This window comes from Harpia harpyja, chromosome 22 (assembly GCF_026419915.1).
Source record: "Harpia harpyja isolate bHarHar1 chromosome 22, bHarHar1 primary haplotype, whole genome shotgun sequence".
Taxonomy (NCBI): Eukaryota; Metazoa; Chordata; class Aves; order Accipitriformes; family Accipitridae; genus Harpia; species Harpia harpyja.
In genome coordinates this window covers 18,709,462-18,737,087 of record NC_068961.1, presented here as the reverse complement: position 1 = coordinate 18,737,087, position 27,626 = coordinate 18,709,462, and the positions used below count along the sequence as shown (strand labels likewise).

Below are 27,626 nucleotides of genomic sequence, written 5' to 3'. Positions count from 1 at the left end.
CCATACAGCAGATAGATAGCCTTCCTAATAAGGGTCATACATGTACACAATTATGTATAGTCTGGAAAAAGCAAGCCAATCATTTTTGTCTACAACATGGTTCCCTGAAAAGCAGCAGTACTTAGCAATCTATTTCCCTGTCTTACAAGATCTTTCTCATTTAGCAGCAATGTCACTTCTAACGCACTGAGAGGCCGAAGGAATGTAGCATATTAGAACAACATGTGCTTGGACGAGCGTGTCATCATGATCTTGCAGAATGAAAATAAATGATGCGTGCAGCAGAAGTAAACACTAAGCCTTGGGTGGTGAACTGGGAATTTTTTTTTCTTTCCCTTTTTTCCAAACAATTTTAAGATGGAAAATGGTTTGCAGTGATGGAGAACAAACACATGGCTTGGTGAATCCCAGAAAAATCTGCAGTCTGCTGCAAAGTCTGCTTAGGAGCAAAGCACAGCGAGTAACCTTATGGAAACCGATGTCCGAATCACTGAGAAGAAAGAAAACAAAACTAAATGCAATGGCATTAAAAATAGATGAGGTCACCAAAAAGAACTACGCTTTCTGCATCCTTCTCCACTCCCTGAAACAATTCTAGCTATCTAGCCTTCAGCTCCAAGTATGAGGACTATCTTACTCTGATCTGTCATCTCTGAATCTCAGATCTGCTGTGTGTCTTCAATGTGCCTAAGGATTTCCTTCTCTTTTCTTCCTATCTGTCTTCTATGGACACCCTTTTTCATAATGAGATGCTCATGACTGCACCAAAGCTCCTTTGAAAGCAAGAAATGTAACCAAATACAGCTTTACTCAACATCAGAAAGAGTGGTAGAATCCAGCCTATTTTTGCTTATAAATTATTCAGAAAGCTAAATAAAAAGTGCAGTCATGAATTCATGGGCTTGTTCCTAATTCCTTTGAAGTCAGTGGCAAAACTCCAGCCGACTTTGACGGTGGAAGGACTGGTACCCATCTGGCACCAATTTCAGTACCAGAAGAGTCCCTCTTGGAGCTTGTGACGAGTTGACTGACAAACTGTTTTTTCATCAAAAACCGAAACTCATCGGAACTCAAGTGCTTCCCAGGAACATGCTGGTTTTGACAAGGTGTCCATCAGGAAACCGTTTCTCAGATGATGATTCTCAGCTAAGACATAGAAATGACCAAGGCTACAGTGGTTTGGGAGTTCACCTGGGTACCTGGGCTCCTGGCTCAAAGTCCCTGCGTGGAGGAACAGCAACAGGAGACCTGAAGGAACACTGCCACTTTCCTAGTAGAAAGTCACCAGCTTTCTGTCTATGCAGAGTCTCCTTCACTCTTGTTCTCGTTACATGGAAAACCTTTGTGACTCTCCCTCTGAGTCCAGGTGCCTCCTGCACAACGACAGAAGATGCAATACCTGCAGAACCTACGTGCCTTAAAAAGGGCCAAGCCTCGTGTTTTCAGAGTTTTCTGGCAACGTTCTACCTCCTTCCTTAATGTTCCACAAGGCTCCTGGTGCTATTGCTTACTTGGGTGATCAACAATACCCATAAAATTTTGAATTAACTGAAAATTGACAAGTCAAATACCACCAACGAAGGCAAAGGATCTCTTCAGAGTCAACGCACATATCAAGCCTAGGAGTCTTAAAGCAAATGGCTTCCAAATTGTGGTGTGTGACCCCAAGTAATTATAAATGGGATTGTGAACCAGGCAATATCCTGCTCACGTTGTTGCGAGGACCCTTGTCTTCTTGATAGCTGCACTGTGCACACATGCTACCAGACACGACATCATGCCCTTTTGCTTATTCTCTGAGATTTGTTCCTGGAAATATTGTTCTTGAAAATACTGGGTTTGTAATGTTCAGGGCTGTGTGAAGGAAGCAACAATACCATGTCTTTTTTTAAGGAAAACACTTGCTTCCAACTTAATGTGAAAAGGATAGGGATGAAAGAAACAAAATATATATATTTGCTGAAGTCCTTTCTGAGTTTGGTAACAAAAGCATTCTGGTGAACAATGAGAAAAAGGCCTACATGCACATCACATCATCAATGTTATCTGCAGAAAGCATGAAGTTGGATAAATCTGTGAAACTCTTGGAAGCTCTTGGAATTGCAGCACAAGGAGCACATGGGAATGCCAAAGTAATTTTTCAAGTACTGCAAGGCTTTGTCTACACTGAGGAAGCAAGAAGTCTTTGTTGCAGTGATTTACAACTTTGTGTAGAACAAGAAATCTTGTGCAATTGGGGAAAATTAAGTTTTATGTGCTGCAACTGAAGATTACCTGTGGGGAATCGCACACAAATAAATGTACTGCTTTCTCTATCTCTGATAAAGCAGTGAAATGAAGAATGAAAGCAAATGCCAAGAAAATGTTTTGGTTCAATTGCTTGTGAAAGGAACCAAGGTATACACACTTCAAGCAAACATTAGTACTAAAGGGTTGTGATAAACAGCCTTTGCCCTGTGTGTACTATATTTAGGAAACAGGCATTTTTTACTACATAGTCTTCTGGCTCCTGCTTCCCAAATACAAGACAGAGAAGGATTGCTGGATGCGGTACAGGATATTTGCAATAGAATGACGTCCCATGGGGCTGTATAGTTAGATACTGCGTGCATGGAGCTCCTGCTGCAGCTGGCTACAAAGCAGGGTTGCTGGTTGTGGTGGAGAGTTGCAGCACCAGCTCCGGGGTCACACTGCGTGTTTCACTGGGAGCAGCCAACTTCAAAGGATGTCAGTCACCAGTCACGAAAGCTGCCGCATCGTCAGAGAGTCGTGTCCAAGGCTTTGGGTTCACTATTTGCCAGTCGGGGTGAAAACAGGAGTCAGGACGTGATGTGCTGCTGTTTCACCCAAGTGTCTGGTGACTCCCTAGAGGGACAGTTCTGAGATGTTTCTCTGAAATGGGAGATGAACTACGCGTGTTTGAGATGGGCACCGGCACACCAGGATACACGGATCGTCCGTGTGACAGGGAGCCCAGCATTCTTACCTATGCACACAGACGAAAAAAAAGGAGTTGTTCTGAGTGAGACATAACTTGCCAGCCTGAGTTTGCATCTCGTAGTTGCCTTATCCTGTGGCTATTACAGTGTAAACTTTGCTTGCACATATAAAGCATCTCTTTCCCACATAGATGTGCTGATGCCTGGTACAACAGCACAGCTCTCTTTTCCCTCGGTGGGAGCACTACTTTGCATCCTTCTTCATTCTGTGCAGTGACCAGTTATTTTTAAACTATTTTTACACAAGATTGTCTCTACCTTGGAGACATTTATACTTCTGTCACTTTTGTTAAAAGGTGGGTAACAGACTGGGACAGCATTAGGAAGCAGTTGCTGTTGCACATGGCATAATCATGCATATCTCGGTTGTGTAGGAAGCCTGACCAGTAACTGAAGGCTCTGAAAGCCAGTCAGTAAGATATGAAAATGTGTTTTCTGTGCTATATGATGATGTAATTGCGTTCACAACCCAAGAAAAATGTGACAAGGCTGAACTGTGACAAATTCCCTCAACTCCGCAAATTCTTGACTGAAAATGGCAGCATTCAGCCTCGCGCTCACAGCACGACTGACTGCCCCTTGCCTTGAGGAACCGTTTGCAGCCTTCTTTGGAGAATCCGAGATGTTAAAATATGATTGGGTACAAGGCCGAGGTCAGAGTCAAATGTCTCTCCACTGACTTGCCAACAGCTGCAGTCAAGGAGTTCATTGAACTTTCTGGCTATCAAACTAGAAAATGCTATTTGTTCAACCTCCTGAGTTTGATTTCTGGTTTAGGGTAAAGGACACGTACCCAGCGCTGTTGAGTCAAGCAGTGAAGCAGCTAGTCCTCTTCCCTCTTGTACACTCATCTAAAGCTGGATTCATGCTCTGGTTTCTGTCAAAGCCTGCTCTGCCACGGGTGTCACTGCTAGATAAGAGGTGTGCCACTTCTTCAGCGCCAACGAGCTTTGAGCACATCTTTTAGGATGCTCAGGCACATGTGTCACATTACTGCAATAAAGTACGATGATTGCCGGCATTAGTCACTTTTATGACATCCATATGCAAATGTTGTTTATGTTAGTATGCTACAACTGGAAGGAATTTGGAAAACCACTGCTCTAGGCCATGCTGTTTGAGTTCTGAGATGGCAAAATTAATGGGCTAGCAAAAAATCTGCACAGTAGGAAATCTTTCTGAAAGTGCGGAACACTGGGGTTTTTTTTCTGTTTGTGGAATTACTCAAGCTCAAATATTTTCCTAACACATTCCTTTCTGAAAATGGGCTGCCCTGGATTGCACCTACATTCTGTAGGCAGAGAGACAAGTTGTCCCGAGGAAACCGATTTTTTGCAAACTGTGACCACACCATGTGATACAGTCGCACAGAGACATTTGTTAATAAGACTTCTATTATTTTTGCCATTAAATGCTGAAGAACTCCCACCTTGGATCAGAACTCCCACCATGGATCAGAACTCCATTGTGAGAAGCATTATGTAAACATAGAGCAACAAGACAGTTCTTGGCCTAAAGAAAGTACAATTTAAGATGAGGACAAAGACAAAATATAGATAATAGACAAAATATAGAACGAGACAGTCTTATCAGCAAGATGGACAGAGGATTTTGCACACCATAAATCTCCTGTAGGCATCACAGCCAAGCACAATTTGAGAGAGGAGTCTGGAGGAGCAATGCTGATGCAGGTGTCTGGATGTTTTTGAAGCACTCATCACAAAAGTGAACAACAGAGCACTATGGAAGAAAATGAGAATTTGAAAAAACTGACAAAGTGATTGGCATCGCTGGCTGATCAAAGACAGAGGTTGATCTTTCAGTAGTAAATAAAAGACAATTGGTAGAGACAGTAATGAGTAATCAAAGGTTTGCAAGTAAGGGCAAGTTGTATGGGCTCTACAGGACAGAAGAGGGCTTCAGAAAGAAAAAAGTGGCAGCAGATGAGCACTCTGGATGGTCATGAATGAGGCAGGTCTCCATTTGCTAAGGATGCAAAAGGATGTAGCCTTAATCAGGATATGAGCTGGTGAGAGGTTGATCTTTGTGAACGCTCACCCATCAGTTTCACCAAAGACTAGGTAGGACTGCCAGCCACATGGATGAATGGAGCCAGGCATGAGGATCTGATTCCCATTGGCAATGTCTTTATTACTTGCCACGAAAGTACATTGATTCCCTCCTTTAACCAGCGACACACTTAACTCTGACTGTGTACTGCACTGAGTGAGAGTTGCTCTATGTAAAAGCAGACGTATGTGTCGCTGGAGTGGTGTGGAGCTGCCTTTGCTATGACCTTAAACTCAGCCCTCCGGAGCGCTTTTGTGCCCTCAGGGACTTCCATATGACAAAACCCTGTGCTTGAGACAGAGCACGGCCCCAAGCAGTAACCAGCCAGGATTAAACCATGACAGCCCCCCAGCTGCTGTGGGGCGGAGAAGCTCAGTGCCAGTACCAAGAGCTCCCAAACCTTGTCATGGCCTGGGGGACTGCCAGGAATGGGGTATCAATCATCTCTATAGCCCTCTTTCCACCCCAATAATTCATATATTGAAGGAAAGGAAAAACAGGCACCCACCAACTCGATACAACCACACTTCTCTCTCCTGAGCAATGCACCTACGGAAGTAAAAGGCTTTGGCTGGGAATGGGCAAGCCTCTCTAAGCACTGGACTGGAGCAAGGAGAGAAGATGCTGAGGTCATTATTTCTGGCCTCAAAGAGAAGACACACAGTCCTTCCTCCTCGGCCAGGAAAAGAAAAGGAAAAGGACACAGGAGGAAGACATGCCTGTAAATTCCTTACTCTGTTGCTGAGGCAGAAGCAGATCAGGGAAAAGGGATCAATGAGATGACCATCAAGAGACATGCCACTGAGCTTTACTTTCCCCACCAACAGCAAGGCAGGCAGGGATCGCTCTCCCTCCTTCTGCAGGGTTGCTTTCTTCTCGAGAAACAGTAACACAAGGCAGAGCTGCCTCTTCCCTCAGTGCTCTCCCCTTAGCCACAGGGTAAGAGGAGAATATCTCCAGCATGAGTCCACCACTGCCCGAATGCTCTGGCACCTCTCCTGCTTTGTCCCAAGGTATCCAGAAAGATTTTGTTATGGAAAAATTCTATTATGGAAACCTTTCTCATGAAATTTCCTGTCCACTTGATTCAATTGTGTCTAAACAGATCGGAAGACTTTGAAGTCAGATTTAGAGCAGGATACTCCCTCCAGCCTTAGTTAAACCAAGGCTAATATTATTAATCTTGTTTATGGAGTACCTAGTGTTGCTCTGTCATAAAACTATAACTTAATAAAATAGATAAGTTGGGGGACAACCAGGAGGTAGAGGAGGTTGCTTGCACCAAGCCCCACATTCCTCACCATTTTGGTGTGATGGCTTAGAGCGCAGTTCAAGACCAGTATCTGTGGGTGAGGGTTGCTGCCCCGGTCATGTTTTCCTGCAGTGAGCGTGAGATGCCACATGTCCTCCTTTCCCATCTTCCCACTTTCTGCCCTGTATCAGCATGGATGTTCATGCGGCTACGCAGTAAATGGGATGATGGAACGGATATGACCGGAAAGTAAAAGAATGACCACAACTTAAACAAGTAGCTTTCAACAGGATTTGTTCCCTGATCCATCTCAGCACGCAGCCACATGTCTGGTAGTTCTGGAACAAGGAAGGCAGAAGGAAAGTGTTGTCACAGATGAGGCAAAAGCAGGACAATTCTTTTGGCAGCAGCTCTTGCTTTTGTCAGATTAAAATAACGCCAGTATCAAACTAAAAAATGGCGCAGTGGAACATAAAATAAACAACGGCTGGTCTACTTTGTAAAGGAACAAGAACTCCTATGTAATTTCTTCTACAGGATAGACTAAACATAAAGGGGTGAGCCTTCAAGAATCTTGTGTATTCTAGAGAAAATTTGGAAAAGATGGCGATCCCCAAATTAATTCCAATCACCTCTCCCTGTTTCTGACTTTTGTTTCTAATTTGCTTGTACTGATTCCTCTTCTGGTCTTTTGAACTTGTTTTTCTCAACGTTCAGCTCTAACACCTAACAAAATGTTAGAGGATTTGAGACTTAACTCAAACATCTGGTTTTGGCATAGCTAATGACATTTCTAGGCTAAAAATCAACTTCATATGTTATTTTTGTTGTTTGAAGCATGCATTCAGCACACACATGCACTCCTGGGTCTCTTTGTGCCTGGAATAAAGACAGTTTGACCATTCCAGGATCTGCCACAATAAGAAGTCAGGAAAGAGGTAAAAACAATTCATAGCTTCACCTTATCAGGAAACTATTATTCTTGAAACTACTCCTCTTTGAAAGCTTAAAGGGTCAAGCTCAACCACATTTTGTGACTCTTCACCATGGCAGAATGATATTTATGTAACATGCTATCTTCTGAAAACAGAGACCAGAGGGGGGCTCTAACAGGCACCCCCCAGCAAATCATTTATGGTGTCACATCAACTGTCCATCCTGTCCCTCTGATGGAGGTCATCTTACCCACCACAGGCACAACAAAGGATAACGTGTGCTTCCACCTGCTCCAGGTCCTTTCACAGGCTGGGATTTTAATATTGGACCCACTTTTCTTCTCTTTGGCACTCCCAGCACCAGTGCCGGAGACACATGGAAACATTTTGCCCTTTGCTCAGAGGCTGTGGGCACCAGCAAAGGGGCAGAGAAGACAGCCAGTTTGCCAGGGGCATCTCCCAAAACCCTCGCACCCTCCCTCTGTGGGTACGTTTGGATTGAAGATCTCCACTCTGAGAGTTTTAGGGCACCAGGAAAGCTCCCCAAGAAGAAAGCTAATTAAGATGTGCAACAGGCACTAACAAGGACACTAGGAAACAAAATGAAGAATGCCTGTGTGAGAAATAATGAAATCCTCTAGGATTTTATTTTTAATTAACTGCTAGACAAATCATGTATCTGTTGACATATAGCTTCTTAATATACATTCATGCATTAGCTCTAGGTAAGTGAGACTGAAAGATACTTTCTTTTCAAAAGGAAAAAGATCCCAGGAATTCAGCAGTGCTGAAGCAATCTTTAGAAGCTGTCAGAGGTGATCAATGGCTGGAAAAGACAAAAGCCCTGTTCTCGTGCCTCCTCTAGAGAGAGCGGATTACTGATGATGTGCTCTAGAGCTGCCCCAGGGCTCCGGGATAGCGGGTACGCTCAATGGGGAATGCTAATTTCTAGCCCTCGGAATCCTGCACCGTTGCTGAAACGTTTCATTCCAACGGTTGTGTCCTATGAGGCTGCTGAGCACCGCTGGGAAGTCTGAAATGTTTGTTGCACAGGCAAAAGCTAACCCTAAGTAATGTGCCATCTATTTAGTTGGTCCTTCTGAGTAGATACAAGGCCAAAGGGACTGATGCTTTGCCTGAGGTATTTTTCCACTTGAAACACTGCAGAATCACATGAGTATCTACTTTTTTTGTGTGGAAGACACTTCCTCAACACCCATGGCAGGCCTCAGCTATCCCAGGAGCCGAATAAGGAAGCAATGGGTTGTAAAGAGTGCACCTAAGATACCCCAAGATTTGGTGTACGTGTGCCTAAGTATTGCCAAAAGCTTACTCATTCAGGGCACCTTGTTGCTTCTGAAAGACACGGAAGTTTTAAGGTTCCTTAGCAAAATCAAAACAATCATTTTGGAAACTGATAAATATTGCCTATAGCATCAAAGAATTGACTTGAATGTAGATACTCTTTGCTGGTGAAATGGCAAGGTTTATGTGCAATTAGCATTGTGGGCCTTTCTCCTTCACACCATGCAGAGCCCAGACTCGCAACCTGAGCAACCACAGAAGACGAGGAGTAGTTCTCCCTCCCTTAGGCTGGAGCTGGCAGCCCTGCCTTCCCCTCCTAAATGATGAAGAGAAACAGGCTCTTCTACAAATAGTCTCATCTGACACGTTTTAGATGTCTCCATTAAGCAGCAAAGCCTATTTCTCTCCCTATGAGCACCTGGTTGTCTCTCTCAATGGTAAGAGAGAATCCAGACAATTAGCTCAGATGTAGAGATCTATCTGATGTTGGTCAGATGAACTGTACCTAGAGACCTGCAAGGTCTCGCAAAGGATTTGGAAGAGTATTTCCGAGTTCAAAAGCATTACTGGGGGCAGAACCGCTGTTCTGCTGTTGCTGCTGCTTCTTGGTGTGACTCGCCAGTAGGACTGCACGTTGGCAGATGTCTCTTCACTTACCATCCAACCAAAAATGTAGAAGTTTAAAAGAAAAAAGGATGAAAGGACAGTAAAGAGAAAGAAAACACTAAAATGAAGGAAACTATCAAGCAAGATGCAACTGTTTGTGAAGACATCTTGTTCTCTTTGCCCAGGGGAGTTGGGGGGTTATCACTAGTGCTTGTTTTGTAACAAAAGCAACGCTGGTACCCTAACAGGAGAACATAATGTTTAAGGCAGAAACCCAAACTCAGCGTAGGAATAACAGAACCAAGACAGAATTGCACCCAGGACTGGAAAACATGTGTTCAAGCACAAGCATAGTTCAGGAGAGTTGGAGGTAAAGGGAAGGGCTGACGGTAGTGCTGATAGCACGGGGAAGTGGCAGCACATGCAAAACGCAGCAGACCAGTGCCCTGTCGGTTTGTACTGGGAAGGATGACAAACAGGATTTTGCAGGGGAAGTGCTGGAAATCCTTAAGTGGACTACAGCTAGAGGTCAAAGTCTTGTTACCAGATCAAGAGCAAAAGTCAGCCCATCTTACTTAGGTACCTAACTTGCACTTCAATTTTTGACACCTAGGAGGCAGCGCTTCAAAAATGCCCCATATGGATATGAAAATGATATATATATATGCTTTTGAAAGACTCATGAAATGGGCTTATTTGCCAAGGTTGTGTGATTAAGTTGGCTGGGCTGGAAACCTTCTATAAATAACCCTAGAGAGTTATTTTTACAAAATAAAATCTAGGAAATTCAGATGTTACTCATCATGGGGGGCGGGTGCAGAAGATATTCCTGAATGTGACAGCTGGCTGATTTCTGGTTCAACAGTCCCTGAAACAGTAAGAGGTGACAACAATTTGGATTGGATTTTGATTAACAGAAAGACCGGTCATAACATATAAATCCGAATAACTTAATTATGAGTTCACGCGTGTGAAAGTAGGCAGGAGGACAAGCAAGAGAAGACCTGTAACTAAAACCGTCAATTCCCAAAAGGCAAATTTTCACAACCTACGGCTATGTCTAAATTTACGTGCTGGCTTTCACAGCAGCTCACCACGGGTCTCGTGATTGTCTGGGCTGGAGGATGACTCCAATGTGACAGCGCTCCCACCTATCTCTGTATGCAGGCTTCCCCTCTGTGGCACCCACCCAAGACGAACGTTGGAGGAACGTGTTCTCTGACGCAGAAACCAGAAAACAATCCTGCATTGACTTGTCCAGACATTGCCTGCAGGGAGCGAGTGATTAGAAAATGTCTACAGAGCTGAGGAGCTCAGCTAATCTAACGTAGGGGAAACCTGGCATTTAAATCAAAAGGTGACAATGCAGCTCAGCTTTGTATTCTGAAGATGGAGGAAAATCTTAGAGAATCTGCACGAATGATCACCTCGTGATGGATGCTAGAAATTAACAGAAAACATGAAAGAAATGACTTAAAAGTAAAAAAAAAAAAAAAATTAAAAAAATAAAAATTGCCCAAAGTCATGCTAATTTACATTTTACATAGGAAATTAAAACAAAGAGCAAAAGGCTTTTTATTTATATAAGCAAAAGGGAAAATAAGAAGTGGTTATGCAGAAAAGATGGGCCAGAGATTAAAAATAATGTGTATATATATATAAAATATATTTATTATCACGTATTGTATGTTTAATCATCTTCTCCCTCCTGACTGCTAATACTCTTAGTTCTCCTGACTGACATCATAGTTATTTGAAGTTCTTTAAATTATTTTACTTTGTATGTGTGTAACAGTACTTTAAATCAGTAAGTTTTATTCATGGACTGATGTGAAAGTAGTAGTAGGTGTATAGGTTCTTACTGAGGTCCCTCTTGCAGCCTACAAAACAACTTCTGCATGTTTTAGTTTGAATGTGAAACATGGGAATTGTATTTATACTCCATTCACGTAGAAATCTGAAACCGAAAACTATCTTGGAATATTCTACTATATGCTATGCAAGAAGAAAACAAGTAGGACCAACTTTTTAGAAACTATGAAGGTGCAGGAATGAGTCTTAAAACAATGTAATTACAAAATTTGAAAATGCGTATCAATAAAGCTTTTCAACAGAAATTAGCTGAACACCTCTTAGAGCTTACATTATTGTCAGCTTTACAAGGTTCTTATTCCATTTTTATCTGACACACAGAAGGAGAGAGAACAGAAAAAAATCAATTCTGATGTTAATGGGTATAATTCTTAACTCATTAGTGTTACACCTACTTACCACTGGGATGAATTTGCTCCTCTGAGATTTAGTAAGTCAGCTTTTCTAAAGTCATCTACATTAGTTTCCTTCTACCCACCTTTCAAAAGCCTCCATTTTTATTAGCATTAAATGATACTAGCAAGGCTAAAATGAACCATTTTGACAGTCCTTAAAAATACAGATTGTATGTTCTTCCTGCAAAGGCCACCAAACAAACGTTACTATCTAATGACTGTCTAATGTTCCTTTTTTTTTGAAGGATTTAATAAAGGATGCTCTGAAAGGTGCAGAGTATGCTGCCACAGAGACCACACATATATAAATGATGGGTCAGACATCAAGGTTGAATTCATTATGAGAGTCCCATAGGGACCCATCTGTCCTGCAGCTGAAGGGAGGAACCAAACAGATTGAGGAGAGAGAAAACATAGACAAGAAGTGGACAGGGCAACAATTATTTACTGATGTTGTTGAAAATGGTCAAAACATCTATTAGAGCTAGAAATTCCCACACGCACACATATATGAGTTTTCAAGGATATAACTCTGATAACTGCCACTGGGGACACCAGGATATTTGGAAACAGCTAAGCTGGGAATCTGTACATAGAGAAAATAACCCCCAAATCTGCCATCCAGACTGAATGCCAGACTGTGGGCCACACTGCCAGGAAAATGTTGAAGAATCCCAAAGTTAAGCAGGTCTACGGGCTGGGCTATGGGAAAGGCTTTGCTCTTTTCAGAGTGGTTCCCTGCATCTCCTCCTGGAAACCCCCAAGTCTTCAGTTTAACTGAACGCACACCCGGACGGACACACGCACTAATCTCTCAACCATCTGCATTCACCTGCAGGCTAGCTAAAGGCTACCCTCAGCAAAGTACATAGTGACACAGTTAAGGACAAATTCAGCGGGGTAGATGGGTTTCTGTGACACTGACAGTGACCACCGCTGGGATCCTGGCAAACGTGCCCAGGTTCCCCTGTACGGGTTAAGCTGTTCCAGGATGATTGGTAGATCCAGTGGTACAGCACAAAATCATTAAACGTGGCGCTCTGCTCTGCAAAGTCGATTTTGGAATGAAGAATCACTGTTTTCTTTAAGGAATGCATTTGGCTTTGGATTTTATTTTTTTGCTTTTGGCTGAACACTTTTTAAACACTGACTTGCAAGAATTCTTTTCCCCTGGGTCTCCGGGCAGTCTTGTGGATCCATGCTGCAGGGCACTGAAACCACCAGCTCCTGCCCATTCTCCTCCTCCCTCTTTCTCCTAGACCTCCTTTCCACCTTTTTCTCTTTTTGACTGTGAAGAACAGGAGAAGATCCCCATTACCCTGCTTCACTGCTCTGTAAAAAGAATTTTAAAACTCCTAATATTACTTAATCACAGCTTTCAGTGCCCCTGCTGCCATAAAACATTATAACAATGGGCTGGCACTTCATCAATTGTAATTTGCTGATATTACAGTCACAGTAGCGCTCGACATAATTGCCTCGCTCTACCACTGACTCGTAAGGCTTCTTGATCTCGGTCAATACTTCTTTGCAGTGGGGGCTGCAGTCAGAAATGTTGGTCTAACAGCTCAGCTTTCTGAATTTCCAGTTCCTGCCCATCTGAGCAGGATGCGTCCCTCCAAATACTCGGCACACCATTGCCCTCAAATTTCATTCCCAGACACTTAAATCTATTAGGACACACTTTGTTCTTCATTATTCTCAATTTTACATGTAGCGGCACAATACTTACAACTTCCAAACAAGAGATAATAACAGCAGTTATTAAGAATGAAGGAGCTAGCTCGAAGACAGTAAAATAAAAGAAGTTTAGTTAGGACTTTGAATTCCTTGCAGGTCCAAAACTCCTCCCAGCAAGACTATGACTTCAAACCATACAGATTATTAATAAGGTATTTATTTCAGGACAGAGGGCACCTTGAGAATCAATTTGATTATGTTGTGTTTTTCTGTAGACAAATGAAAACATAAATTACCAGCCCAAATGACTTCTACCGGTGATGAAGGACAGCAACAAAATAAGAAAAAAAATAGTGTAAACTCTCCCTGACAGAACATATTGTGTGTGACTCGTTCTGCAAAAGTCACCATTGTGAGCTGCAAATATTTATTCCTTATACGACTGTAGCTTCTCTGAGGTTGGGACGGAGACGACACTACAGAGGCAGGAAAAAGCCCCTCTGCAGGGAGCTGTCAGACACAGCAGGCACGCAAGCACCCTTGCTGGGCGCTGGTAGGGAATAAAGCACAAAATCCACGCCACGTTACACTTCTACGGCCATACGGACAACCACAGGCTTTTCCAGGCGCCAGCTGACAAGCCCAAGCGCTGGGAGGCCACGGGGGTCCGGACGGGGACTTCGCCCATCGCCCCAGCAGGGCTGTGGTACACCCCCAATTCCCACCCCGCTGCCGCTTACGGGTGCAAGCGCTTCGTAACGGAGCGCTCGCAAAAGCCTTTCTCGCAAGCGCCCGTGCGAGGGGTACGGCAGCACGTGGCCAGGACGAAGTCTCGCCGAAGAGGGGCCGCACCGCGGATTATAGCCCCCGTTCGTAGCTCTGGCACGCTCAGCTCTAAGACCCTTGAAGTGACCGGCTGGTTTTCTAATGCTCTGGCTGCCGTGGGAAGGGTAAGAGCTCTTGTCTGGGCCGTGGGAGCAGCTGAGGACATTAGAGCCTGCCATCAGGGATGGGCTCCAGGCTGGAATCGGCTCCATCCGGAGTGCAGGGCTTCGGATGCCATGCGAAATCCCACGCGCTTCGGCCGATTGGCTCACACAAGTGGAAGGCTACCGTGAGAGTTCAGCTTTGCTTACGCTGCACATTTTGCCAAGATTCTGAAAACCACTTAATGGACTTGGACAGACTCAAACAGTGGTTTTAGATTCAAGTACTACTTGTTTAATGCATTTATTTTATAAACATTGGCATTGAGATTTTCAAAACTTCTTTGGGATTTGGCCTGCTGATTCCTCTTAATTTTTAATGTAAAGTAACATCTGAAGCTGGCAACAGCAACATCATTGTATAACTCCAATGGTTGCGTAAGCTCATCTCATATTCAGAACAAGGCCTCCATCCACTGGGATGTGGATGAAATAGGTGGCTGATGTTTCTGTCGGGGGATCGTTTCCCTTTGGCTTTACAAACCACGACACAAATATTATGCCCATGTCACCCAAGTATCTCATTTGAAAAGGCCTTTCAAGGCTCCAGATTTCAAATTTATGGAGATAAAATATATATGTGTGCGTGTATATACACAAATATATGCATAAATGTATATCGTTGTATTTATTTTATATATGTGTGTGTCTATATGAATGTATATGCACACACACATTCCTACGTCCGTTCTTCTCCCCTGGTGCTGGCTACCTGGCTGTTTGCATCTCTTTAGAAACTTCCAGCATTGCTGTTCTGACTCTGCACAGAGCTACCTCCTGCTCCTCCATGGCCACTCAGGACATGCTAGTGCTTGAAGAACTTCAGTGAGACATCACTACTTGTGTTCCCAAAGGGGTTTTCCTCTGAGGCTTTGAGCCCTTCACCCTGGAAGAGCAGTAATTAAGGAGAACGGATACCTAGGGGTGGGAGAGGGATCAGGATGCTGTGGGCTGTGTAGGCAGTGCCAGCACCTACAGCCCGCAGGCAAAACTAGAGCTGGGGAAAGGTGGTGGGGTGCGATGGTGGCTGGCTGCGCGGAGGTCCCCAATTCACTTTTTCTGCAGCAAAGTTCAGGACAGCAACATCGCACTCCCCCGGGACAAGAAAGAGAAAGGAAAAAGGATGAAATCTGGGAGAAACCCAGCTTTCTCATTTAATCACAACAAACTGAAAATGTCTTACGCATTCAGAACAGAAGAAAACTAGTCATTAACTTATGTGAGGCAGCTGCTTTCCCAATAATGGCTCCTACACATTCTGGTTTTAATATTATTGTTCTTGTCAACTGTGGGAACGCAATGTATATTAATGATGGTTTATTCCAAATTGGTCATTGTCGGAGTTAATAATTAGGTAGTCAGGCACTAATTATCTCTATTTTGTTTCAAATCATTAACTAAGAAATCTGGAGAAGTAATTTCGGAGGCAGGCATCAGAGCCACATGCAGTAGGGCAGGCTCCGCTGTGGGCACAAGAGACGCTTCACTCCGGACAGCGGCACCAGCCTACGCTCGGGAGCAGAGTCAGGATGATATTGCTCCGAGTACCGGGCGCAGAGTGGCAGCACCTCGAAGAAATACACATGCGTGTAGTGCCCATCCGTTCTTTGCAGCCCTGGTTTACCCCTGAAGGAGGAAAGGCATTGCCTGGCACCTGGACAACAGAGCTGCTCCAGCGGGCCACCGCGGGCCACCACCGCTGGCTGCAGATCTTCTCCAGCATCCAGCTGGACGGGCACCAGCAAGAGGGCACGCAGCAGGGAGAAGAGGTGGCACAACGGGTCTGCTCGGAGGATGTGAAGTCTCAGCATTCACTCTGAAATAAGCCCCCCATGGAAATGACCGCGGGAAAGTGCTCCGGACAAAGATGGGACCGGCGTACGGGGAATGAGAGACCTTGGGCGCAACGCGTGGAGCTGCCCGAGCTCCTGCTGGGGCAGGGGACACCCAAAACCACCCAAACCCACCCTCCGAAGGTCTGTGCTTTCAGGGCACGGCTGAGCCTGCACCGCTGCTCCCCACCTGCCAGCAGCACCCACCTCTCCTCAGGTGCGTGCAAGATACCCCGACGGCAGTCATCCTCCCCTATTTTCCCTATGGATCGTGGAGATTACACCAGAAACGCTGCACGGGAAGCCTCCAACAGTAGTTCAGGGCATACATTTTGCTGGCCACTTTAAGTTGAATCGAGTGTACCCTGACCGTGGCTTAGGGGACAGCAACCAAAAAACTCCCTTTTCAGCTATTCTGGTATAACTTGTCCTTCTCATTTAAGAATTTTCAAGATTATCCTGCCCTCGATAAGACCGGCACCCACCACCACCTGTTATGAACTTACCTCAACATAGAGGATAGGGAAAATGCCAATCTTGTCACCCAGCATTCCTTCCGCCCAGTTGTCATCTACCCTCCTGATGACCGTCAAAATTTCATCCTAAAATCAGAGACACACAAGATACATAATCAGATTTTTTTCAGTAGAAAGATGCCCGTTTTTAGTTACCCACATGACAGCTCAGGGAGAGAGTACACAGAGGAGGCCATAAGCCAGGTAAAAATGTTCCCTGAATCCGCATCCCTGGTCCAGCATCCCACCCCAGGCATCCCACCCAAAGTGCATGGAAGCACCCTGCAGACCGGTACAGCTCCAAGGGCCTGGGCACAGCGGTTAGGAACAGGTAACTCCTGGCTTCATTGCAGGGACAGGGAGAACGTTTGATGCAGGGACATCTAATCCAAAGGTGAAAACTCTCTGGCATGAAGCTGCCCCTCTGCATCCGAGAGCCTGTTGTGGCACTTGGCTGCTCCAGAGGACAATTCAAAGGGAAGCACCAGTAGAGCACAGGTAGTCCTGGAAACACGTCCAGCAAGAAGCATAAGGTATAGCACGAGGTGCTCAGCGACTGGCCTACACTGCTGATGCACTGCATGTCAGTTTTCCTTTTCTAAAAAAAATATTAGGAGGTAAAAGTGCAAAGCAAGTAAAAAGCCAAGGATAACATAGTAAAAACCAAGTTGCATTCAACTGTTGGTTCACCTTCAGTTTAGATACAAGTTCATTTTCTAAAACCGATGGCATTTGAATATTATATTTAATCTAGGGGATCTTACAAAAATTTCAGCTGATGGTGAACTTCTTTCTGACTATTAAACAAGAGATTAAGCAAAGTGCAAATAAGATCCATACTGCCCAAGGTTTCTCTTGATAAGAGTTCAAATGTGGAACACACCAGTCATTACAAAAGCTCAGGTGACTAGAGCTAAACCCTGAGTTTTCCCAGTTTGAGCTGCTCAACTTGTCAATGGATTTCTGCTACAACGTCTGTCTGCTGGGGTTGTCACACTAAACCCAACCTTGGGCCAGCTCCGCTGGCTACGAAGGCTGCGGGAGGAGCCCTCTCCGCAGGGCACTGCCTGCACGCTCCCATCTCCCACGGCCGGAGGAAAGGAGTGGGCTGAGGGAGTTTGCTGAGATGCCATTCATCCTCTCACGGCATCCAATCTTCCTCCGGTCCTGTGCAGAAATTTATAAAAAAGAAGAAAACGTCTTCCTCCAGAAAGCTGAGACAGAGTTCCCTGCCGTTCTCGCTTTATTTCCACCACTCGCTCTACGAAAATAAGAGCTTTATATGATCTATCACCCTCCATGTAACAAGCTATTCATGTCAACTGGTCAGGCGAGGGGAGCTGGTTTTTTTGCAGACGCTTCTCACATAGAAAAAAAACCCCACAGATTCCTGATCCAGGATGTCAGACCGTGGATTTACGTTGATAGAAAATGACCAGAACAGGGATGTGATGTGATGTACTTTGCAGTTTTTGAACATGTGCATTTTGAACACATGCACTCTGAAATAGTTTAAATGTTTCCTTTGAATTATTCATCTGAATGATCCATTAGGGGAAAGCTCAGAGAAACAGCCACAGACTGAGTCCTTCAGCTATTTATTACAGCTGGAAGGACGCAAAAAGAATTTGTGCATTTAATTTCCTGAAGAAACAGATAGCATTCCCTTCCAAAGCCCCATCTGCACAGACCATTTTTGATCTGTGTAAAGAGCTGACAGTAATACATCTCTGCAAAGTTTCCACATGCTCCTGCAAAAGACCGATAATCACAAATTTAGAATCTAGGTAAAGGGGGTAAAAATAAAAGACCGCGTGGCTTCAAGAACCTGCTATGAGCGTTTCTACTTTCTATATTTGCTCAGCTATTTTCTTAAAAGACTTTTTAAAACCCCAAATTGTGATGGATCTACAATTTCACTATATGTTTATACATATATAACCTTATGTATGTGCATACATATGCATATGCATGTATAAATGTATGCGTGTATGTATATATAGTTGCATATATACACACACACATAAGATAAGAATTATTATTAAGAAATTAAGAAAAAAACTTTTTAACTGTAAAAGCCCAGAAGCGCTTGACTAGATTTTGTTAGGGGCACCGTGCAATCCCATCCCTGGCAGGAAAGGTTTATCTTGCGTTGATCCTGCTCGAGGACGGGGCAGCGAACAAGTGACCTTTGAAGATCCCTTCTAACTTTACTTTCGACAGACCTAGGAAATCTGGAAGCCTTTCCATACACTGATCTTAGTTTGGCTCTGCCAGGTTTGGCTGCCGAATGTGGTCATACATATGAGAAAATCAGATAGCTGCACATCCCAAGATATGCTGACATTCAAAATGTGTGTCTTTGTGGGAGAGCAACGTGCAAATCCTTGAGAATGCTTTCCATTACAGATTTCATTTTCAGAAGGGTGTTGAAAATCTCCAGGAATTACAGCAAATCCTGAAACATCTTTTGAAATTCTTTATTAATAGAAAGTTTCTTTGAATTCGCAGCCCACGACATCATTCTATACACTGGGCTGGTGAAAGCTTCAACATGAACTATTTTAGTACCTTAAATTAGTTGGATAGCTGTGCTACTTATAAATTCCTAGAAAGGTTCCCCAAAGGATCATGAATAGTAAAGAGCCACAGATCTCTTGGCATACCACTTCAACTTTCTGAACTTCACTATTTCACATGTACTAAATTGATTTCCAGGCAGCATAAAGGAATCCAAGCCTCAAATCTCATTTCAAAAGCCAGTGGTATCCACTGTAGTTTGACAAAGGTACCTCATGCTCTTTTTATGCCTGTTGCTAAAGTCTCTAATTATTTGCTCTCTCCTACTTGCTCACATCTCTCTCTATTCATCAGGACCGGGCAGCCTTGCAACAGGCACGTGGGACCTGCAGTTCCAGTTTATAACCATTATCAGAAAGGAAGTCAAAGATAAATCACTTAAAAAGCAATCTGATTGATGGAGAAATGAACCCTTTTGCTGAGAAAACAGCACAAAGTTGTGTCCTGTAACAGCCATGATTCACAGCCTGACTTTTACTCTAGTCATTAACAGCCATTAACGAAGCAATACCAAGCAGATGCGCCTGCTATTCTGCAGAGATAACAGCTCCATCTAGAGCACTGGGGAGATGTCAGCGATGGCAGGATGGCACCGCGCGGTGCTCGGTGCGCCCGACGACAACACTCGCCAGCTGGCGCGAGAATCCCAATCGCCAGCTACCGCCGGGACGGTCCCTCCGAGAACAGCAAATGCTGCTGGAATTGAACGCTAAGGGACTGGGATGCCGCTCCGCAGCCAGGAACCGGTATTGGATGTGACGGCTCCAAGACTGGCACAACGCTTGTTAAACACCTCTGTGGGCTGGGAATAAAAGTGTTGGAAAATGAAGGAAATAGCCGATGTGATTAAAAATGCGATGAGCCATAAAGCACGGGAAACAGTTGACGTTACCTCGACAGGTTTGAGAGTCATCTACCACTGAGCCTTCAAAGGGCCACGTGAACTCATGCATGCAAAGGGTGGTCCAACACCAAAACAAAACTGTGGGCTGAATTTGGACTCAGTCTAAGCCTGGAGTAACTACACAGACAGACAATAATGCGATTCCTCCAGATTTGCACCATTATAGCTAAGAGCAGAGTCTTCTTGCGCATGGCTTCTACCAGAGAGCCCGTAGCCCAAGGGAGGACGGGTTATTTTTTAAAACAGAGACAGCGGGAGCCCAGGCTCATGCTGGGATATCACATAAGGAGACATCAGAAAGCTGAGCTAAATGAGTATATCCCAAGGGCATACATTGAGACTCTGCAGGCCACACGCTGATTGCAACCACGCTAGTGAACATCAGGAGTAACGCTTCCGAAGCTGCTGGAGTTAAACTGGTGCGAAGCTGAATCAAGGCTGGAACCCGCCGTTACAGAGAGCAAAATAACTGCTAACCAACTGAGTTAGCTCATCACTGCTAAACACTGAGGAAAAATATGTTAAGTTGCAGATCTGGGATGTTTTGTCTTCTTGTAGGCACTGCAGAGGAGGGAGCAGTGGTGGGACCCTATACCTGTACATACGGCTACTTTGGGAGGAGGAATTAGGGGGAGCAGTCCTCATGGTGTAAGAAAATGACAGGTTGGAGCTTTCTTTGTTGCACTGGATACTCAAGACAGAGGTTTCTCTGTCCCTCCCAGTTTTATACTTACACATACAAATTTATTATATTTGATTTATCTTTGGCCTTTTATCTGGAGAGTGTTGTGTCTAGAGGAGATGAAAATGGGTAAATGGCAGAAGCCCTCTGCAGCACTGCTCATGAAGATCAGCATAAAGCAGACTTCATTTTCTTGCAATCCACCTCTCGAGCAAAAGGACATTTTAATTTTGAAGAAAAAAACCCCAACCCTTAGTAAGAGGAAAACCCTGATATCCTTCGTTTTCTTTTACTGCACCAACAGATATTCAGACTGCATCGTAACAAAGAGGATGGGAAAAAGCAAGGTCCAGCAGAAAAGCAACAAAACATAATGATACAGAAGATCCCTAAGTCTGAGTTCCCTTCTTTTAGTTTCTCTTCAGAGGAAAAGTCTTCTTTATGATATGTTTATAAGTAAAATTCAATTACAAGTGTCTGGTAGCATTAAATGAGTTGCAGGACACAAATAGGTTATACTAGTTTGTATAAATGGTATGCTGATGCAACCCCTCTACCTGAGGAAAGAACAAATAGAGTAAATGAAATTGAGATCAGGTCCAGCACCTTCAGATGCAAACTGAGACATTCAAATGATGAATATTGCTCCAAGTGACAAATCACATCTACAGCAACGCAGCGCTCATGACTCTGTGCAGAGGAACTGACTGCATCAGCAGATGATCTAAAATCTGGGCTAAACAGGAACCTTCATCAGCGCAGGTGACAGCTAAAATTAGCATTGAGAAAACTGATGAAAACATGACGGTAAAGTCCCGAGATAAAAAATAGATTATTCACTGTCAGAGAGAACAATAGGCAAGACATAAAAACGGTTACAAGGTGACAGTGCGTGTAGTGGAAGGAGCTAAAGAAGAAAATAGCAGTAGAAGAGAAACCAAACCCCCTTGGGGAAAACACAGTCATCAGGGATAAAAGGATGCAGACAGTAACACAAGGGGTGAAATAAAGGAAAATTGAGGGATTGAGAGTAGAGCTATACAGCAGAAAGAAATGCTCCATGTGAGAATGGCATTGGACAGCCGAGAAAATAAGAACTATCAGTATACAAAGACAGTTATTGTAAAGGAGGTATACTAATATATGGCACCAAATATATCAAATACAAAAGTCTAGGAAAGGACCAGCTCTAAGAAAAAAGACCACAACTGCCCACCATACCTATTAAGTTTCTTAGATCAAGCAAGCAATGAATGCCTTAAGTGGACAAGATTGCTTCTCAGAGAAGTCACCATTGTACCTCTGCGCAAGCAGCAAGGAAAACAATGCGCCAGTAAATATATATATTTACTGATAGGATTTCAAAGGTAACTTCTGGCTAACTTTCTGTTAGTGCGTGGCTGCTACTTCTCACTAAGCAGCCCACTTTCTCGCAGAGATTCACAGCTGCAGGGAGGCCGGGCAGTGGCAGGGTTTGCAGTGTTTGCAATCAAACGCTTCGCTTGCTACGGAGCAAAAGTGCTTACAAATCTTTTGTTAAATAAGTATGAGAAAGTATACATTCTAGGAAATTGCGTTCTGCTGAGAAATGTTGAACGAGTGAAAAAGATGTTACATTTGGTGAGAAAATTATATGCTGCAAATAATTCATTCAGCCATAATAGGTAGCCTCAAAAGACGAGGTCAGTAAAATCCCGGTGAAGGATATTTTTATCATCTATTTCATATTCATTTCCAGCATAACTGTTATTACCTTATGTGATACTATAACAACCACAGACAGCTGAAATAAAACAGAAGATGACAACGAACAGGTTCTCCATGGCGTTCAGTGCCATAAATTAACATTAGGGGATATGCTTTGTTTTACTGTGGGTTTCTTGATATCCATGAAGCCCATCTAAGGTCAACACAAATTGCTAGGGAGGGGAGGGCGAGACAGAAAGCAGGTGGGGAGGTGGGGGAGAAAGGGAAAACGTGACATTTTAAGTCCAAAGGAAATTACAATATCTCAGTTTTCTCTCATTCCAACTGGAATTTATTAAACATTTTGCTTTTAAAAAAACCCAAAGACTGTTTTTTAAATGTCTGCTTTTTAATGTCTTTATGTTCTTAAAACAGGAAATACTGTGATATATGACGATAGCGTATTTCAACTGCTAATTGGTATATGGTATGATGCAATATACATTTTGCAGCCGAATGGCATTTTAAAACACTGGAACATCTGATTCAATAAGGAACATTAGAAGACACATTTCCATTAGATTTTTTCTGAAATTGAGTCATTCTTGCAGAACATTTCAATGCAGACGAAATGCATGCTTTTTAGACAGAAAAATATTCTCAGAAACCGTGTAGCCAGTTCTACTCGTTGAGTTTCACCGGCTGTATACCAACCTGGCTGTACCTGGCACGAGCTATCTCACTGCCTTCTCCTTTAGACAAAATGGGAGCAATTTCCCAAGGATGCTAACGAGGGGCTTGCCCCGAGGGATGGCTTCACACCCAGCCAGTCCTGCAGCACAGCTGGTGCGCGGGACACTGCAGGGCCACCGGGCAGGGAGGAGGATTTATTTACAAGTCGGGAGAAGTCAGTGCCCTTCAGCACGTTACATGAGGGGACGTCCCGCTTAATAAAGGAAATTCAGCCCCAGCAGCCTGTCCCCACTGGGCTGTCCGAGCTCAAGGATTTTCACTTTCTCATACAAGAAACCAGTTGAAAGAAACAAAGGGAGCGCAGGGGGTCCCTGGCAGAGCTGCCAGGCAGACGTCCCACCGGTCCCAGCACCGCCGTGCTCCAGACTCGGCTGCCAGCACCCCACGTGCCCCATCCATCCCTACAGAAGCAGCTTTCTAAGCTTTTTTTTTTAAAAAAAACCCCAAACCAGAACTATTCCCCTACCTTGGTGAAGGTCAGGCAATCCTTGTCTTGATCTTTATCCTTCATTTCAAAGTCGTAAAGTGCTTTGCCCTGAGGTGGAGCTTGCGGGAGGGGCTTGATACACTGGATGTAGCTGGCGGGGAAGAAGCCGTGGTTCCCATTGAGCTCCCCGTGGTACCAGTTCTCGTCCACCTTGCGCCGCAGTATGATGATGTCTCCCTTGTTAAACTTGAGGTCACCGGGCTCTTTCCCCTCATACGTGTAGAGGGCTTTGCCATAGGGAAGCTGCGAAACGCTCTGGGGAAACAAAATATGCAACAGCTTTAAGCAAACTCGAGCCAGCACCGATTTCCTTCTTAAAGTCACTTTCAGCTAGAGGAGAACTGGTCATCCATGACCAAATTACCCCAATGACTGCAGCTGACTGCTACATAACGCTACACCCTGGACTTTACAGGAAAACTAGGATGCACACGATGGTAAGACCGAGAAGGTAAGTGTGTTACATCAGAGGAGGCATTGCAGTTCTCCTGAAGCTCAGCTGAAACCCATGGTACCTCTTACACCATCAAGCAGCATCTGTTAATCTGCAAAATATCCTGTGTAAGCAGGACTGTGTATTTAAACAAGTAAAACTCGACACATCTAAGGGTAAAATATTAGACATGTTGACCTTCAGGGTTGCTTCGGTTTCTGAGGCTCAGAAGATAAACAAAACAAAACAAGCTTGAAGATTCACATGGTTCTAAAAGTTGGGAAGTTGAAAATTTTTCATTGCGTTTGTTAGAGCAACTCCAAACATTTTTGAGTTTGAAGCTTTTAGTTTAGCTTTTGATTCTGTAACCAAATACTCTTACTTCTTTCAAAATCCCCAAGTCTCACGCTGTTCACCGAGGGCTACTGTAAACAGTTACAATATTCTTTGTTGCTTATGAATTAATGTCCCTGTGGAAAAGCGGAATAGGCAGAATGCCTCAAATCTTTCTTTTAGAACTAAAAACAGCTCTGAGGCTTTCACTCTCATTAAAAGAAAGAAACAAACTTTAAATAAATCACAGCACAAGTGCAAAAAAGCCTAAAAAGTGAATAGTTTGGTGTGATAGAAACAAGAAACCTATTTGATGGAAACTACTTGATTGTGAAGAATACTTCCCAGAGTTCACTTTGGCCCAGTGCAAGATTATCTCACCCCGGCTGCGACTGCATGGACAATTTTTTGGAGGAAGTATTGGTTTATGCAGCCCTTGCCCTTGCTCTCCCTGCATACTTGCTCCCCTCCTTGCTGAATCCCACAGAGCAGCGGGTAACTGTGTTGGACACAGCTGCCTGCTGCTTTGGCCGTATAATAGCTCTTTAACCCATACTGGGGGAGAAAAGGTGTATCGCTGTATTATCCTATCCCATTTTTAATTTTATTTAGCTTGCGCTAAGAGTCAGCTTGCAAGCCTCAGCGCAAATACGTAGCAGCACATACCACAGGGGATGTTAAAAGGGTCCTGTAAAGTCAACCTTTCCTAGGAGTCTTTTTTTCAGAGATGTATTTATAAAAATGACACGGTTTTCTGTTGCATATCTACGCCTACGAGTAGGCTGTTCCCTGCTCTGTACACGGGTTGTCAATGGGGTGTCCTACAGGGACAATGAAAAAGTAAAGGTATGTTTAATAAAACACCCTGGTATTCCCCCAGGTGTTTTTTATGCCTGTACTTCTGGATGACATTCCTGTGCATAAGAATAGCACTCGGATGCTTTCCGCAGGGAGAAACACTCCATTTCCCCACCCCAGCCAGAAAATGAGATGCTGGGATGACTTTTTACGGTATTTGTTAAAGCAACAAGCAGAGGCATTTTTCGATCCCGACGGGTGCATTAAATGGACCTGCTTCGGTGGGGCAGGTTTTATGCTCCTACACCTGCATCTTTCGGCAGGAGGGGGAGAAGCTCCAGCCCATCGTCTGCAGCCTCCGCCGGCTGCTTCTGGGTGCCAGATGGTCGCTGCGGCAGGCAGATACCACGCTGTTCAAAAAGTAAGTTTCTCGAGTGCACCTTCACACACAGGCGTTAACTTACTCATTTTATTAGGAAAGGCTTTAGTAGCTGTGCAGGTCTTGGAAAGCACGTGCAACAGATCTTCTTGCCTACAGCACCCAGGGAAGGAGGCAGGCAAACAGGCACAGCTCTGCAGAGCACTACCTGTGTTGTCTGGATGGGGATTTAATTTCATTCAGATGTGTCCCCAGCTCTTGGTTTTCTCATTACCAATTTGCAGTTTCTCTTTTTTCTCTCTATTCTTTTGGATTTTGCTGTATCTGAATGAAGGTACCCAGTTAAAGGCCAGCATTTTGGAAGCACCTTCAAATGTAACAGAAAAAGTGTGAAAACAGAAAAGAAAATCAACAGCCGGCTGACAGAGCATGCATCAAACAGTCTCTCCCAAACCAGTGGCAACATCCGACTGATATTTTTCTCTCTGCCAGGATGGTTATTTCCCTTGACACCAAAGCTTTGCCTCCCTCCCTAGCGTTTTAAAAGATTAAGCATACAATACCATCAAACTCCTTAGGTAATGCATAGATTGCACTACCTATTTGAAACCAGAAAAACAATATTAAGCTGAAAGACTACGGAGCCTTGTAGTAATTTAGAAATAAAAGATTCATTACTTTAACTCATGCTGGGAGAAGACAATTTATCAAACACCGAGTAAGACTTCTGCCAGGTGCACACTGAACCACTGCTGATCCAGGCACACGCCTGGCAAACCTGCTCCGTATCACGTACCCTGGAGCAGGCCTTACTATTCCCAAGATCTTTGTAGCAATTCAAGGTCGGATCGCTTTCTTTACTTTTTAACCACTTTCTCTTCCCAAGCCTCATTTTACTGTGTAAAAAGTCAACAGTCCCCAGGACTACGGAAAAAGAAACTGGATTTTATTCAGCCTCACACATCATCAATGAAATTCTTACGCAACACATGCTGGGCTTTTATTGCTAATTAATTGAGCTGGCTAGAAGATGATTCAGGTGCCTGTTTATACCTTCACCTGATGAAAACGCAGACTTTTAAGCAAAACAAACAAACTGCAAGACAAAAATTTTCACTTGAAATCTGGCACTGTTTTATTTGGAGACCCTAATGTGGCACCCCAGGGAATTTGCAGTTTAGGTGCTTGTGTTCCTGTTCTCAGTCATGGGCTCAGTAATGGACCGTGTCATCCAGGGACTCTCCTACACAAAAAGAAGATCTGCACTTGAGGTACTTAAACTACAACTGCCAGGGGGAAGGTGCTTCCAAAACAAAATGTTTCAATTGTCAGCTACAGCTTTTCTAATTCTGAGCCACAGCTTTTCAACTAAAAAATCTGTAGAGGCATTTTTTAAATTGAACATGTTGTTTTGTGAAAAGACAACGTCGTATTGAAAAATTACTGTAATTGGGACATTTCCTCGCCTTTCCATAAGGCCAGAAGCACCCATTTTGATTTAAGCATCCCAGGTAAAGCTTGCATTTACTGTGGTCCAGGCAGAGGTAAAGAAATAACAGAGTCCTCTAACCCTTTTCAAATAAAGCTACATTTCCTGTTCTAAATCTCTAAGCATCTGCTCCAATCAACCGAAGAGAGAAATTCAGTACCACAATTACCAAAAAAACCCCCAAATAAACTCTTGAAGCTTCCTTGCTGATACCTTCTGGCCAAAAGGTCCAGCTTTCAGTGGACTTCCAATGGTCAGATTATATGAATGAATCCTGGTCCCTAAGAAGCAGATTTTGGGAAGTTCCCCATTATTGTTGCTACCTTTGGTTAATCCGTAAGTGCAAAGCAAATCAGATTCAGAAAGCTCCTCTTAACTACATCTGAAAGGAGGGAGCATTAAGCATATTTCAGAAATGGAAGAAAAATGATCACTGCTGCTGTTTGCTAGTTGTAATGCCACTCCCCATCAACAGTAAGGTAATTCTTAGAAATCTTCCCATGATTATTTCCCTCTTTGCCAAATCTTTGTGCAGTGCAATTCTGGCCTAATCACCCCCCTTTTCTTCACTTGACTCCCCCCAATTCAAAGGGAAGGGGCTTGGCCAGGACTGAGCTCTGACTCACATGCAAACCCCCCAAGCGCTGCCGGGGAG

At 43.9% G+C, this 27,626-nt stretch overlaps 1 protein-coding gene across 1 annotated transcript in view; it reads right to left on the bottom strand.

The window, feature by feature from the left end:
- The window catches only part of SH3RF3 (SH3 domain containing ring finger 3), a 250,662-nt gene that overhangs the window by 71,099 nt on the left and 151,937 nt on the right, over positions 1 to 27,626 (bottom strand). The window contains exons 2-3 of the mRNA XM_052774044.1: positions 23,519 to 23,794; positions 16,439 to 16,534 (exon numbers count right to left, since the gene is read on the bottom strand). Coding sequence (XP_052630004.1) covers positions 16,439 to 16,534; positions 23,519 to 23,794 — 372 coding nt within the window. The remainder of the gene's footprint in view (positions 1 to 16,438; positions 16,535 to 23,518; positions 23,795 to 27,626) is intronic.